Genomic DNA, 15,199 nt, shown 5'->3' on the forward strand with positions numbered 1-15,199 from the left:
ACATTAAACACTGACAATCACATTTTCTGGGAATTCTATACTTAAAAGCACTCAAGAGAGACAATGTGTTATTTTGTAAACAGATTTATTCGTAAGAGGAACTTATTAATGAATGTGGAAAAGCAAAATATTGTAGACAGATAGATAGATAGAGAGATAAATACCCCCTCCTTTCCCCTCAAAATTATATTTCCTTTAACTTGTCATCATCAAATTACAAAGGAAAGTTACTCTTTTTTTAGAAGCTGGTGGCAGTAACGTGTATCTGAATCAAGCGTGTGCAAGGGAAACGGAGTGGGCTCCTCCGGTGTTTACCCTGGGAATGTCGAGGACAGGATGCTAAAGCCTAGAGGAAGCCCTGACGGCAGACTCTCAGTGCTCAGAGCAGCTCAGCGTCAGGAATCTTAAATTATAGTGCACTTCTGGCTGTGAGACGAGCCCTGGACACACTTCACACATAACTTCCATTGACTTTCTTTTTTAGCGACAGGTTAATTCTACTACAGCACTGAACAGCCTAATTTACTTTATCTTTCTTTGTTTGTATCTTGTTGTTTATGAATATCGAACTCTCTTTCTCCTGTATCCAACAAAGCAGAAGCACCAGTGAGGGTTGAAGCGCCCCTCACACAGAGTGAGGAAGGACACTCGTACAGTCAAAGAGACACGACATGATGGAGCTGAAGATCCAGCTGATACCCACAGGAGAAATCATACTGACTCCAGGGAAAAATGGAGAGTTTTGCTGCCAAGGCTGCAATAAGGTAAGTCACTTTAGATTTAAGCTTCTGCTAAACGAATGCATGTGAATGTACAAATAGTCTTCTTTGCTGTATCAGAAAAGGATTCAAAACTAATTTGCATAACTAAATAAAGACAACTGCACCCAGCAATTTCTTAACAAATAACTTTTTGTGATAGCTGTCAGGATATTTTAGGTTCAACAAAGCGTGCCATAGATTTGCATGCCCTGAAACCGAGACTCATTAGAATTTTCCATGCTCTAAGCAAGATCTTGATTGTCAGCACATGCCTGTTTATAATAAAGCAACCACAAGTGATAGTATAATGAATAGCTGTGGTGTTGATTATGGTTGAAATATGATTAACCTTTTGAATGAATACCAGACTACAGTTTTGTTTTCTACAATACTCGATACACTGATCCATCTCAGAACTGTATGAGAAATTATAGAAAGCAGTTGGAGTACATAGATGGCTTTTGATATGGAATGTATAATCAGTATATTGTATCTGTGAGAGGCTTTTATTTGATTTTGAGGAATGGGTCTGGATTAATCCATTTTTTATAATAACAGTCCAAGGAATGTGGGTGTACACTAAACTCTGTCTGTGTGCAAGGAAAATTACCATTAACTCTGACAGATGTTTGAATGTTTCTTATGGATGGCAATAAATGTTTCTAATTTGGTTGGAAAAAGGAAATTAGCTCAAAACCCCTTTAACTCAAATATGCAGTCTTTTTCTTTGTCTGTTCTCTGTGACTTGTTTTGTTCTGTTTGAAGAATTTTCTTCATGGTTCATTTAGTGTAGTGTAATACTGAAATCTAACTGATAAGAATCTGTTTTGCGCATATTTTGTTAACCAAAACTGGTTTGTGAACCACTTGAGTTTAGTGTCCATTTATTAGCGGTTAGAATGGAATGCTACTTGGATGAGGAAATGACACAGAAAATTCCGGAAAAGCATACTTTTCCTGATTTTCTGGCAAGGTCATGTCACCCTTTCTGGGTGTGTTTGAGTTTGAGATGGAAAAAGAGAGGGAGGTGCATTAATAAGAAGAAGAAAAAACGCTGTACTATTATTAAATAACTGATAAAGGCAGGAACAATAACTTTAATGCCCATTTCCACTCGACCGGTGACAGGAGACACAGACACACCCTTTAGCACAGCCTGTCTGTCCCACATTGCCTTGTCAACAGGATACAACCTTTCCTCTCCGTCCAGCCGGTGCTTAATGCGCTTAATGTGGGTTTGGGGTTTGGTGGTCTGAATGTTGAAGAGCACAAGGGCGGAATCGATCACTCCACCCTCTGGCTACTGCATGACACTGCATTTCACATGGATAATCAGGGGTGAGGTCACCTTGACCGGGAGGTTTTTTTTTTTCAGCAGTGTTTATTGATACAGTCAAATGTTTAGACACGGCATGCATTATCCAGTGTGTGTGAACTGATAAAGAGATGCTCAGAATGAATGGCTGTGATTCGGTGAATGAGTCTCATTTGCTATTTAATTAACATAATACTCTTTGGTCAAGTCAAATAAAATCTGAAAGAATAGTTGATTTGACCATAATAATGTCAGTGGTAAATCTTTGTTTTAGATCAAAAATATATTTTTAGCACATTTAAAGTTTACTGATTAATTTGAACACCATAAGCGTTCAACAGGGGGTCTTCAGCTCCTAAGGGGTCAGAGTCAGTAATGCAGGGAGCTTGCTAATTATTGCTGAAGCTCAAATTATTTTTTTGTAAAAAATAAATCAATAAATAAGGGTAGCTAAATTTCAGTTAAATGTTTTATTGCCCTCAATCATTAAAATGCATTAAGTAAAATTAAAATGATTAATTCATAATGATTATTTAAATGGTTTAGCAATCTTGAAAAATGCATTAATATATTAATGTAAATGCATTCATATGGCATGTTATTATAGGCCAGATTTATAGGCCATACTGTATGTAACGCCTGCTTCTTAATCTCTCCAGATTATTATAGTGAATTAAAACTAAAACTATTAAAAATCATTACTTGAAGTAAAATTTACTTATTTTCTTTCAGCTATAGTTGCCAAGCCTACATCTCTCATTTTCATTTAGTTTAGCTTGATGTAGCCTAAAATAACTAAAACTAAATCTGAATTAAAATTGGAGAAAACATATATCATAAACATATCATATGTGACCCTGGACCACAAAACCAGTCTTAAGTCGCTGGGGTATAAAATTGTAGCAATAGCCAAAAATACATTGTATGGGTCAAAATGATCAATTTTTCTTTTATGCCAAAAATCATTAGGACATTAAGTAAAGATCATGTTACATGAAGATATTTAGTGAATTTCCTACCGTAAATATATAAAAACTTAATTTTTGATCAGTAATATGCATAGCTAAGAACTTAATTTGGACAACTTTAAAGGTGATTTTCTCAGTATTTTGATTTTTTTGCACCCTCGGATTCCAGATTTTCAAATAGTTGTATCTCTGCCAAATATTGTCCGATCCTAACAAACCATGCATCAATGGGAAGCTTATTTATTCATCTTTCGATGATGTAGAAAACTCAATTTCGAAAAATTGACACTTATGTCTTGTGGTCCAGGGTCACATATATAATATGGACATAATTTTTTTTTTTTTAAATAATTAAAAAAATGAATAAAAATGTAGCTAAAATTGAAATGAAATGGGGTCCTGGTGTATAGATTCATTGTAGTGTCATTTTAGTATCATTTAGATACGAGGGGGCATTGAGAAAGATTGAAGACCTCTTGTAATACAGTATTTGACGGTGCTTCTCCTCTGAATTGTCAATAGAGGGCGATATAACGCTAGCGTGCTTTCGAGCAACGCCTACTTTATCTAAAATGCCACATGTAAGCAATCATACCGCAAGATTGATATATTTGTCACAATAGTTATTTCAATATAAAATTACATATAGAAACGAGTATATTCGTTATATATGACGTATACTTACTTATGTGAGGAAAGTAAGCAGTGCTGTTGTTTCTGCTTTTAAATAAAACAAATCATCTAATGAATGAAATAGGCTAATTTTAATCAAAACGCACTCTACATGTTCATTAAACGGTCTGATGTTTATTGAGATGAAGTGAAAGTTCAGGATATAACGTTACATGTGATTTTATTAGTCGTGGGATTGCTCGGGAACTTCCTGGTACAGCGTTCTTGAGTGAGAGAGACTGAGACGGAGAGAGAGAGAGACAGAAAGAAAGAGAGAGAGAGAGGGCGGGTGCCGGCTGCTAACACCCGCTTCAAACCATTACTGAGTACATGTTCCATGGCATAGTACTCACATTAAAATAGAGCATTACTATCTGTTTTTTAAACATAAATCTCCAGCAGTCATTTTTACTACATCTACTTAAGAGACCTAGACAACTGTAAAAGCGATTTTTCAGTGTCCCTGAGGTAAATATTCTCGTCGGTGGGATTCACACAGGAGGGAAAGGTCCAGATTACAGCTCAAGTTTACAAGAGAACAAGTTTCCCATCACTGCTGGGTTTCTCTTATGCAGTATTACAGTGAGCGACCGGTGCAGGATTTGAAGTCGGCGTGCTTTAATCAAGGTAAGTTCTTGAAACGCCATTCATTTCGGATAGAATCAAAGCACAAAGTCAGTTTACGCTTCATGAGTTGAGTTTTGAATTCGCACGTGCGTATGTGAGTCAAGATAATGTTTCTTAAGATTGGTTTCTTCTTGCATAATTGAGATGTCCGGTTGATAAACGAGTCGGATCTTTTCAATAAATTTGTTGAACCACAAAACCGGACTGAACGATTCCTTCGAGAATCAGAGCCGTTCTCTTTCGTTCTTGGTCAGAGCATTTAAGCCGAGGAATAAAGGATGGCTATATAGTTAGCCAAAATAAAACAGAAATATTAATAAAATGAAATTTCAGTAAACAATCATTTTGAAGCGTTTTTTTGTAACAAACTGTTGGAAATGACTGATTCGCGGAAAAGAGTCAGACTTTCCAACACTTCTTGCTGATCATAGGTTAGTGAGTTCCCTACATAGACAGCATTTTGGGCATCATAGGCGCGTGGTAGCTCACTAGGGTTTGATGCACAGCAACTGTCACGTGTTTATATGACCACATGGATCTCACCTGTTATTTTACTCCATGTTATTTATGAAAATACTACCCTGACCTGTTCAGATCTTGATTCAAATGCATGAGGGTTATACAAACAAACCCCCATCTCCAAAGCTTAAAAGTGCAACACTATGGACATGCATTGAGCTCCATTTGTTAGGGAGTGATTCGGGCGGTTTCAGACCACATTTTTTTCCAGGACTCCTTAGGATGGAATGACAAAGGGAGTTAAAGGAGACCAGCTGTTGATTATTTGTCATTCCAAACTAACCTCCCTCAGTCCAATTACATTAGAAATTCCACTGGGAATATACTATCAGCTTCACCCTGAGAGGCCAAGCTTGTAAACTTGTTGAATGTGTTATTTTTACTACACTGCGCATATAAGAGGATGTTTCTTTCACCTGTGCTGCCAGCTGAGCAGCACAGTGCTGATTTGACATCTTAAGGTCGTTGTCAGGTCATGTCCTCAAGTGTCCTCGCTCACATCCCGCCCTCGTGTATCATTCCTTTTTCCATGTGTTGCAAAACCTAACGAAGATGCGCCTGTCAAATGAAATGGATTGATTACAGTGGGAGATCTATTTTATTATGCAACACTGCATGGATGGTGTAACTAGTATAATTGACGACAATTAGAAGCTGACGGTTGCTTAGGCTTCTGTGAACGGATGATAACGCAATAATAGTCATGCTTATGGTGTTTGTGCTGTGTGTTTTCCAACAACAGTGTTGTTATACAGTTCTTGGAAAACAACAGCATTTATAATGGTAGTGTTACACAATGGTAATCTTGTTGAGACATCCCTACAAAACTGGTTAAATGAATAGTTCACCCCAAAATGATCCATCCTCTTCCGCCATCCAAGATGTTGATTAGTTTGTCTCTTAATCAGAACAGTTACATTTTAGCATTACATCACTTGGTCCTCTGCAGTGAATGGGTGCCGTCAAAATGAGAGTTGATAAAACATCACAATAATCCACAAGTGATATGCAGAGATCAAGCAGTGTTTACAAGTGAAAACAGTTCTAAACAAATATGTTGGTGGATTTTGATGTGAGAGGACAACAGGCGATGAACTCTTTTATGGGCTTGTATTTTGGCCAGAAGCGACTCTGAAGTTAAAATGCCTTAATGATAGATTTTTTTTTTTTTTTTTTTTTACAAGCACACAGCTTTTCATTTCACAAGACATTAATTGATGGACTGGAGTCGTGTGGATTGCTTGTAGATTGTGATGTTTTTATCAGCTGTTTGGACTCTCATTCTGACGGCACCCATTCACTGCAGAGGACCATGTGATGTAATGCTAAATTTTCTCCAATTTCTCCAAATCTGTTACATCGGAGTACATTAAGTAAATTAATTTTTGAGTGGACTATTTCTTTAACTCAGGGTTGTAATTGATACAGTGTCGACTGTGACAAAGGGAGGTACTTTGGGATAGAGCATATTTTCAGAGCAGCGGGATTCTGGTTTTTGGTCAGAGGCCGGGAGACTTTGTACTTGAGCTATTTTCCAGCTGTCCCAAGACAATTAACTTTCTACATCTGTCAGCAGTGAGCAATATAAGTGTGCCGTGTTTGTTCACTTTTCCAATGTGAAGCTGACTTTGTGTTAGACAAAAAACATTTGCTGGATCAACTGTTGAGACTTCTTGTTTAGTCTGTTTCTTTATCTTCCAATTATTCTCCATTCATCGTGTTTATGAAGATGATGAGATTGCGGAGGAATATTTGGTTTAGGGCGGCAGGGCTGGTGACACATGTGGCTGTGCAAACCCAACCCTTCCCTCATTGCTGCTCTGTCAACCAGCCAGCTGTCAACGTGTCCCAGAGAGATCTCAGAGGGGGATACACCTGTGTCTAAAACACTCAGAACAGGAAGTTCTCAGGGTTAACCAACCACATAAACGTGTCTCTACCCTGCATTAAGCCGAAGTTACGTTCTGCGCCTTTTTGAGTGTAAATTTGTTGTAGCAGACGCTTTTCCCTGTTTACTTTGTAATGCATGTTGCTGAACGATTAGTTTGACTTTGTAATCTTTCATCAAAGTATTCAAGCTCTTAAGGTCCCACACTGCTTCTTGTTCTCGTTGAATATCCTGTTTTGGAGATACGTCACATTGCTGGGTTTCGAACGCCTTTCATGGTTGCTTTAAACATTTAGTCTTTTTCTCAACATTGCAGAGTCTTTCTTCAGTAGATAAAAGCATTCGTGTAGTTGTGGTTTGAAATGTTTGCATAGAGGAACCGAGTGTGAGCAGCAGTAGCCTTGATAGCTTATTTGTTTACAGCTTAGCAGGTTTTAATGTAGGTTTTAGTGTGAGAACTAGGTGGAGGTGGAGGGAGCAGAGGGTAAGAGAGACTGTAAACGTCTTGATGCCCTGTGATGAGTCATGAGCACATTGTAGGATCTGCAGTTTTTCTTAATTTAGCTGTGGCTTTTCCACTTGAAATTTCCCATTGAGGGCCCTGCCCTTGGACTCCGCTTTGCTCCATATCAGGGAAAAACTGCAAAGGCCAGACCAAAGCCTTTTTCTACAGCTCTAAAACTTTACTGGTCTGGATAGCTCATTTGAATGGTATTTCAAGATTCTTATTTAATGTTCGTTAAAAAGTACTGTGACTCTACTATGACTCGGATGTACAGTGGCCCCAAAAGTATTTGGACACTTAGACTGAAAAGTTTAGGGTCAGTGAGAGAATTTTTTTAAATTTTTTTTTGAGAAATTAATAGTTAATAATAAAAAGTGACAGAAATATTTTGTTATAATTATAAACGTCTTTATAACTATTTCAAATAAATGCCGTTATTTAGATTTTTTTTATATTTATTAAAGCATCATGAAAGATGTGTCATGGTTTTCATAAAAATATTAAATGGCACAGCCATGCTTGATAATCATAAGAAATGTTTCTTGAGCAGCACATCAGCGTGTTAGAATGAGGATCATGTGACACTGGAGTATTAACAGCTGAAAAATCATCTTTGCCATCACAGAAATAAATTGCATTTTCAAATACTTTAGTACAATAATAATATAATAACATTTCACAATATTACTGTTTTACTGTATTTGATCAAATAATAGCTGCAGCCTTGGTGAGCATAAGAAACTTATTTAAAAATCAAGATACAAATTGTTAAACCAAGTGGCATCAAATTATGCTGAAGCTTTTTTGAGCTTCACTTTTCTGATACACTTTTAAAATATATTTTTAACTGTTCTTCACAAAGTTTGACAACCAGAAAATGTCCAAGGCTGTTTTGTCTTTATTTTGAACAATATATCTGTTCCTTGATGTTGTAAAACCTAAACTTTATTCTGTGAAATGTATTGACTGCATGTGCATTTATTTTTTTAATTAATGGTGCTTGTTTTTATATTTTGATAAATGAATTATACATTAAAAGTGTCCAAAAGTGGCCACTGTGTATCATGATGATAAATGATTATCATATTCACGTACAGTCAAAACTCAGAAGTATACCATGGTGCTTTTCAGGCTTAAATCACCTGAACCATCAAGAAAAATGAGGCATATTTGCTTAGCAGAGAGTAATTTTCTCTTATTTTCATAAATTGAGTGGAATGACTGTCATTTGAGATTGCAGATGTGTGTACCCACTCATATTACTCGTTTTGTGCTGACTGTGTGGTTTGGGAGCTTAAAATCCTCGCTTTGCTTAGTGACACACATACAAAGACTACTGATTAACCTGATGGTGTGAGATGTTCTGTAATCCATCTGGGATCCTTTCACTCAGGCTTACAGTTTGTCATGACTGACAAGGGCGAACACTGTGTTTGGAGTCGAGGGATTATTATAACACCAACTCTCATTACATTCCTTCTGACAGAGGTGCACTTTGAGATGAAATTTCAGCGGTGAATTGCATCTTTTCACCGTACCCCCATCAGGTTGTTCATGCCTGTTTGCATTCATTGTGTTCCAGCACACATGCTTCACAGGCATGAACAAGTCAGGCGCCCTGCTCTAGTTCCTTCCCAAACACGATGACCTTTGTGACCCTTGCACACTGCAGATAGAACCATGATGCCCTTGACGCATGAGAACGAAAGCCATTCTGTGTGTTATCTGGTTCATGGTACCATCCTTCACATGCTTATGTCCTCATCCTGTTAACCGCTCAGGATAAATCAAGTTTTAGAATTCAGTAATGGTCTTTATCAGAGACCTTTTGAAGTGAAACTTTATGAGCTCCCTTCTCTTCTCACGATCACATTGAGATTTGTAAGGCATGGGTTAACCTTTAACCAGGCTCTCTCCTGCATGAAGATAAGTCATGCAATCCAGGCCAGGTGTGGCCTTGCGCCGACCACAGAAATATGCATATTGTGCCTGAGCGCTCCAGAGCTGTTGGTAATTTTTATGAATATATTGTCTCCATAGGGGTGGTGGTTGGAAAATCAATGACTGATTGAAAACAATATTTGTAAGGTCTTTTCACATATGTACATTTGTCACTATATACTGCACTTACACTATGTACTCTGTCAAATGAAACAGTTTAGACTACATTCAAGAAGGTGTTGTTTTTAAGTTGGTTAAGGTGTGATGTGATGTTACTAAATTTATTACAGAACATTGCAAAAGAGTACCAAAGAGTTGGTATTTACAGTCAGTGTACACTCATACTAGTTTTACTTACACTCTCAGAAATAAAGGTACAAAAGCTGTCACTGGGGCGGTACCTTTTCAAAAGTTACATGTTTGCACCTAAAGGGTCCATTTTGGTACCTTAAAGGTACATATTAGTACTTAGTGTACATATTTGAACCTAATAGGTACAAAAGTAGAGGTCGACCGATAGTAGATTTTACCGATAGCTAGGTTGCCGATTAATCAACCAATAGTTTTCAAAATGGATACTGATAGAAAGCAGTTTTTAAAAAACAAAAAACAAAAGCAGTAACAGTACTGAACCATACGTTGTAAATGAATAAAAATACTAATATTATTTACTATATTGATCATTAAAATTATTTAATAGTTTGCTAATGTTAAAAGAAGAAACTTTAAAATTTAAAAGATGTTGCCTATTAATTGCTAATACTGAATGTTGAAATGAACACACTCTAACAAGGAACAATACTTATACAGTTTTCATTAATGCTACGAATGGACTCTTATTGTTAAGTATTACCATTTAATTTCAACAGTCATGCTTAAAGATGGCCATTTTTAAATATCTACACAAGGCCATAGCATTAAAATTACATACATATGGATATTGTATGTGTACTCACACACTTTATTTGCTTCTATTTTTTAACACTTGATAATTATCTAATCAAAAAAAAAAAAATGTTAGTCACACGCAAAAGCACAGCGCTGCGTCTAGGAGAACTCCGAGGTATCACACACACACACCAGACGCTTTGCGTTCAATTCAAGTGGCGGTCTAAAACAATTTATTTAATCCCCAAATGGACATAAATTTGCTTCAAGAATGAACATAAATGAGTTTGAAGTTCAGTGTTTAAAAAAACAGAGCAAGCGGAAAGAGAACACGCGGTCTGTATAATGCCAGCGGACCCTTCTCAGCCACTCCAGCAAAGGTTGCAAACCGGAAAACTATCGGCATGGATTTTTGCAATCAACTATCGTGCCGATTAATTGGCAAAACCGATGAATCGGTCGACCTCTATACAAAAGTGTACCTTTTGAAAAGGTACCGTCCCAGTGACAGCTTTTGTACCTTTATTTCTGAGAGTATAAGGAGTTAGAAGAGTCAGTTCATAGGCTCTTGTACCCTATTAAAGGGAGGCATGTTTAGGAATTTTATCACATGTTGATGTTAGTGATATTGCAGTAGAGTGTGTGAAACTCAGTCCTGGCATGTTTCAGAGAGTTCAGCATCAGCATGCCTACTACACCTCATTAAAGCACCTCATTTCACAGACTTGGCAGTTGTTTCCAGACGTGGAGTGGCTCATTTAAAAAAAAACAAGTGATTTACTATGTAAGACATGTGGTTGTAAGCTCTACCAGACAATGAAGGGTCTTCTATATGCATATATTCCTTAATTGGAAAAGAATGGATGCATGATTTCATTAGAATTTGATTTGTTGTCATAGATATTGAGCACATCAAATTGTTCAGCAATTGTCCTTAAATATGTTCAGAAATTGTTGTAGATGTATTTAACCATTACTCAGACCTAAGTCATCCAAGATGTTCATGTCTTTCTTTCTTCAGTCAAAAGTAAATTTAAGGTTTTTTGAGGAAAACATTACAGGAGTTTTCTCCATGTAGTGGACTTCAATGGCAGCCAATGGGTTGAAGGTCCAAATTGCAGTTTCAGTGCAGTTTCAAAGGGCTCTACACAATCCCAGCCGAGGAATAAGGGAGGAATCTAGCTAAACGATTGGCCATTTTCTAAAAAAATACAAATTTATATACTTTTTAACCACAAATGCTCATCTTGCGCTAGCTCGACTTAACGCTTTATGTAATTACGTTGGAGAGGTCACTCGTGACATAGGTGGAAGTACTGATCCAGTGTTTACAAATAGGGCTGGGCGATATATCTCATGCTTACTTACAAGCTACACAATATCGCGTTCATTATCGAAGGTGATTCATCTGCGATAATGAACACGATATTGCGTAGCTTGTAAGTGAACTACGGCTCTGTGTATTAAATGCGGCCCCATTTAAAAATAGGTGATGGAGATTTACCGCTAATCAAGGAACCGGCTTTACTGATGAGATGCGCATGCATATCACATGCGATATATCGCCCAGCCCTATTTACAAAGCAAACGTGCAAAGAATGTCAAACGCCCTTTACAAAAAAAGGTGAAACCACGATGTTGGAGGAGAAAATGAGATGGCGTTTTTCACCCTACCCTACCTTTTTGAACCAAAGTACACAAACGAAGAACTAACCATGCGTGTCCTTTCCAACGTGATTACATAATGCGTGAAGTAATGCATGTACTTTGCAGAGCTAGTGCAAGACAAGCATTTGTGGTTAAAAAGTATATAAATTTTATAATTTTTTTTTTTTTTTTTTGTGAAATGACCAATGGTTTTGCTAGATGAGACCCTTATTCCTTGGCTGGGATTGTGTAGAGCCCTTTGAAGCTGCAATGAAACTGCAATTTGGACCTTCAATCCTTTAGTCCCCATTGAAGTCCACTATATGGAAAAAGTCCTGGAATGTTTTCCTCAGAAACCTTAATTTCTTTGCAGCTGAAGAAAGACATGAACATCTTAGATGACATGGGGGTGAGTAAATTATCACACAATTTTTATTCCGTAAGTGAACTAATCCTTTAAATGGATATACACTGTCGTCCAAAGGTTTGGGATCAGTAAAAAATTTTGTTTTTGTTTTTTTTTGATGGGAATTAATTAGCAAGAATGCATTAAATTGATCAAAAGTTGCAGTAAAGGAATTTGCAAAACTGCAGGAATTTGAATCCTATAGGTTATTACCATTATCTCAAAAATATTAAGCACCACAACTGTTTCCATCATTAATAATAACAAGAAATGTTTCTTGAGCAGCAAATCAGCATTTTAGAATGATTTCTGAAGGATCATGTGGCACTTAAGATTAGAGTAATGGCTTCTACAAATTCAGATTTGCCCTGACAGGAATAAATTACACTTTAAAATATGCTCAAATAGAAAACGATCGATTTAATAGTATTTCATAATATTTTTACATGTTTTTTGGTTTTTGACTTATTTCAAAAACAGCCAATCACATCTTCTTGAACGGTACTGTACAAGATGCTAAAAAGGGTTCAGTTCGACGCAAAAGCTCCTGCCCCTGAGTACTCAGACATAATGACTAAAATGCCCATCCCTGTTATGGGTATGTCTGTATACACTCCCAGTGGGTCAGCATTAACACTGGCCTAAGGTTATTTGTCCTTTTGCTCTTCCCTAAGGGAACCGCTGGTATTTCATAATTATGGCTGTAATGTGTGGAATGAATGGGTGTGGTGACTCTGTGCATGAAACTGTCATGTCTGGTCTGCTGCTGCCGTCGTGCCAAATGGTCTGCGCCTGAACGGTGTGTTTGTGTGCACAGATGCGTTGTGTGTTAACCTCACCCCATGACTTGCATTTGAGCCATGCAGGATAATGAAGTGATGTTGTCATGCTCAGTCATAGCTGAGATGTTGTAATAAGATGTTGTAATAGGCTGTCTTGTCCTTTCAGTGTTTTCCCTATGGAGCAAATATTTTCACAATTGTATTCCTGTATAACTGTTTGCTTCATGCTCAGGTTTCTACTTAAAGGTTAGATAAGATTTCAATATAGTCATGTTACAAAATGCTCAAATGAACCCATTACAGTACATTAATGAATTTTTTTTTATTTTGTTGCATTAAGTCAAACTTTCTTGAATGCCTAGTGACCTCCAGGGTTGTGCACCATTCAGAAATGAGCAGAGAATGCCTTTTAAATTCAAATTTCTGAATTTGAAGCGATGTATTGCATGTATGGTGTTCCATTTGTATTGGAATTTAAGTAAGCTGAATTAAAATTTTAAACAAATTTATGCTACATCTTTTTTTTTAACCAGAAAAGTTTAAATGCTGCTTGATGGACTTTGGCTCCAGCAGTTTGAGAGGACTACTGCGTTCATAAAGACTGATTGTTTAAAACACGTTTCTTTGAGTGGGACAGTTCGAGGTGAGACGGCCAAATGTAGGACGTCGGACTTGGAAATCAGCAACTGCTCTGTGTTTTGCTAGAAAAAGTCTGATTGTTGCCGATCACGGACCTCTGAAGAAGTGGAAAACAATGAAAACAGGAAGGCCTGTCATCTGTATTTTGGCAGCATCCTCAAGGATTGTTATGCAAGCCATTTCCAGTGGATGTGGTGTTGAAAATTAAATATCAGCATCTCTAATTGACTGCTCAACTGCCTTGACTTATCAGAGGAAAAAATAGATATAGAGGAAAAAATTTGCAGATCATGTATCATGCAGTACTCTAGACTAGACATGCATAATATATTGGTACCAATTTGATTAAAAGCTGATATTAAAGATTTTTTTCAATTATATTGGATATATAATGCTCATTTATATTAGTTTCTAAGACTAAAATTTACTTTATAATCTAATTCTAAATTTGCTGTTCATTTTGAATTTTAGACTAAATACTATATAATTTTAATTTTTTGTTGGACAGTTCAGTGAAAGAGAAAGTGGCAGTGTCATCACTGTTCCATCCTTCATCCGCTCAGCATTGGATAGAGACAGGAAACCTTGTGGGAACCCCTTGTCCCACGCTTAGAAGCATAACCTGTCCTTATAAGGCATTGTGGGTATTCTAAGATCTCGGAGGAGGAGACTTCAGGCCATAGCGTTGCCAGCCCAGCTGCTGTCTGAAAGCAATGGGAGATCCAGCTGGCCCTAAGCAGCGGCGCTGTGCTGTGCTGTTCCTCCAGGCCAGTCCTGGAAAACGCAGGGCTGCTTGGGGGGGTTGGGTACAGGACTTTTGCATGAGTAGGATGTTTGGAGTTCCTCTGACGAGTACAGTCTTGTCCTCATTGCAACAACTCTGGTGAGAAAAATCAAGGCTTGGATGAAGTAATGCTTGTCCTTTCCTCTCCTCCTCCCTCTTAACCTGTTGGCTGTGGAAGAAGTGGGCATGTCTCTGGTGGTTCCGGGTCCCACCTCCTAACATGTTGCTCCACCCACTAGAGCTAGAAAGAGAGAGAAAAAATGATTGTCGTTTCACTAGAGATTTCTTGCCTCATACATCTTTTCACCTCTGTTGGAAAGCATTGATGGATTATTTCTTCATTAAAGCCTAAGGAAATGCCAGTTTTCAAATATATGATGTTAAATATTTCTAATATTTTTACATGGTTTATTTGTATGGTATATTTTGAAATATAGAGTGGAAAAATGTGCATCCTTTTATGAAAAGAACACTGATTGCATGGGTTTTCCTAAGCATTTGAATGATTCATGTGCCATGGACTTGAGCCCGGTTTTGTGTTTTGGATGGGAACCTTTTTTCTTTTCCAGAAAACACATCATTTCAGAGCCTCCAGGTTGTCTGGAAATGTGTAAGCACTGTTCAGTGGCGCGAGCAGACACTCACACCACCATGTGAGGTACTGTGTGACTCAAAAAAGCCCAGATGAAGAAGGGATGAGAGGAAACGAAAGAGATAAAGCAGTGAGCTTCACTTTCTCGGTCAACATACAACTTCCTGACTTGCACGTTGCCACAGTGACCTTGTTTAGTTATATCACAAAACTGATTACTACATTGTGGTGTGACAGTGATGGGTTTCCCCCATCTCTACCTCTT

The 15,199-nt window shown here is 37.5% G+C and overlaps 1 protein-coding gene across 3 annotated transcripts in view; it reads left to right on the forward strand.

The window, feature by feature from the left end:
• Positions 1–352: 352 nt before the first annotated feature.
• myo1cb (myosin Ic, paralog b) overlaps positions 353–15,199 on the forward strand; it is a 44,511-nt gene continuing 29,664 nt past the window's right edge. The window contains exons 1-2 of one of the 3 annotated variants that reach the window (XM_058799859.1): positions 353–490; positions 599–764. In XM_058799859.1, coding sequence (XP_058655842.1) covers positions 672–764 — 93 coding nt within the window. In that variant the 5' untranslated portion in view covers positions 353–490; positions 599–671. Of the gene's footprint in view, positions 491–598; positions 765–3,947; positions 4,344–15,199 lie in introns of those variants that run through there. The other 2 variants (XM_058799863.1, XM_058799862.1) reach the window with 2 other exon arrangements.

Source organism: Onychostoma macrolepis, chromosome 15 (genome assembly GCF_012432095.1).
Source record: "Onychostoma macrolepis isolate SWU-2019 chromosome 15, ASM1243209v1, whole genome shotgun sequence".
NCBI lineage: Eukaryota > Metazoa > Chordata > Actinopteri > Cypriniformes > Cyprinidae > Onychostoma > Onychostoma macrolepis.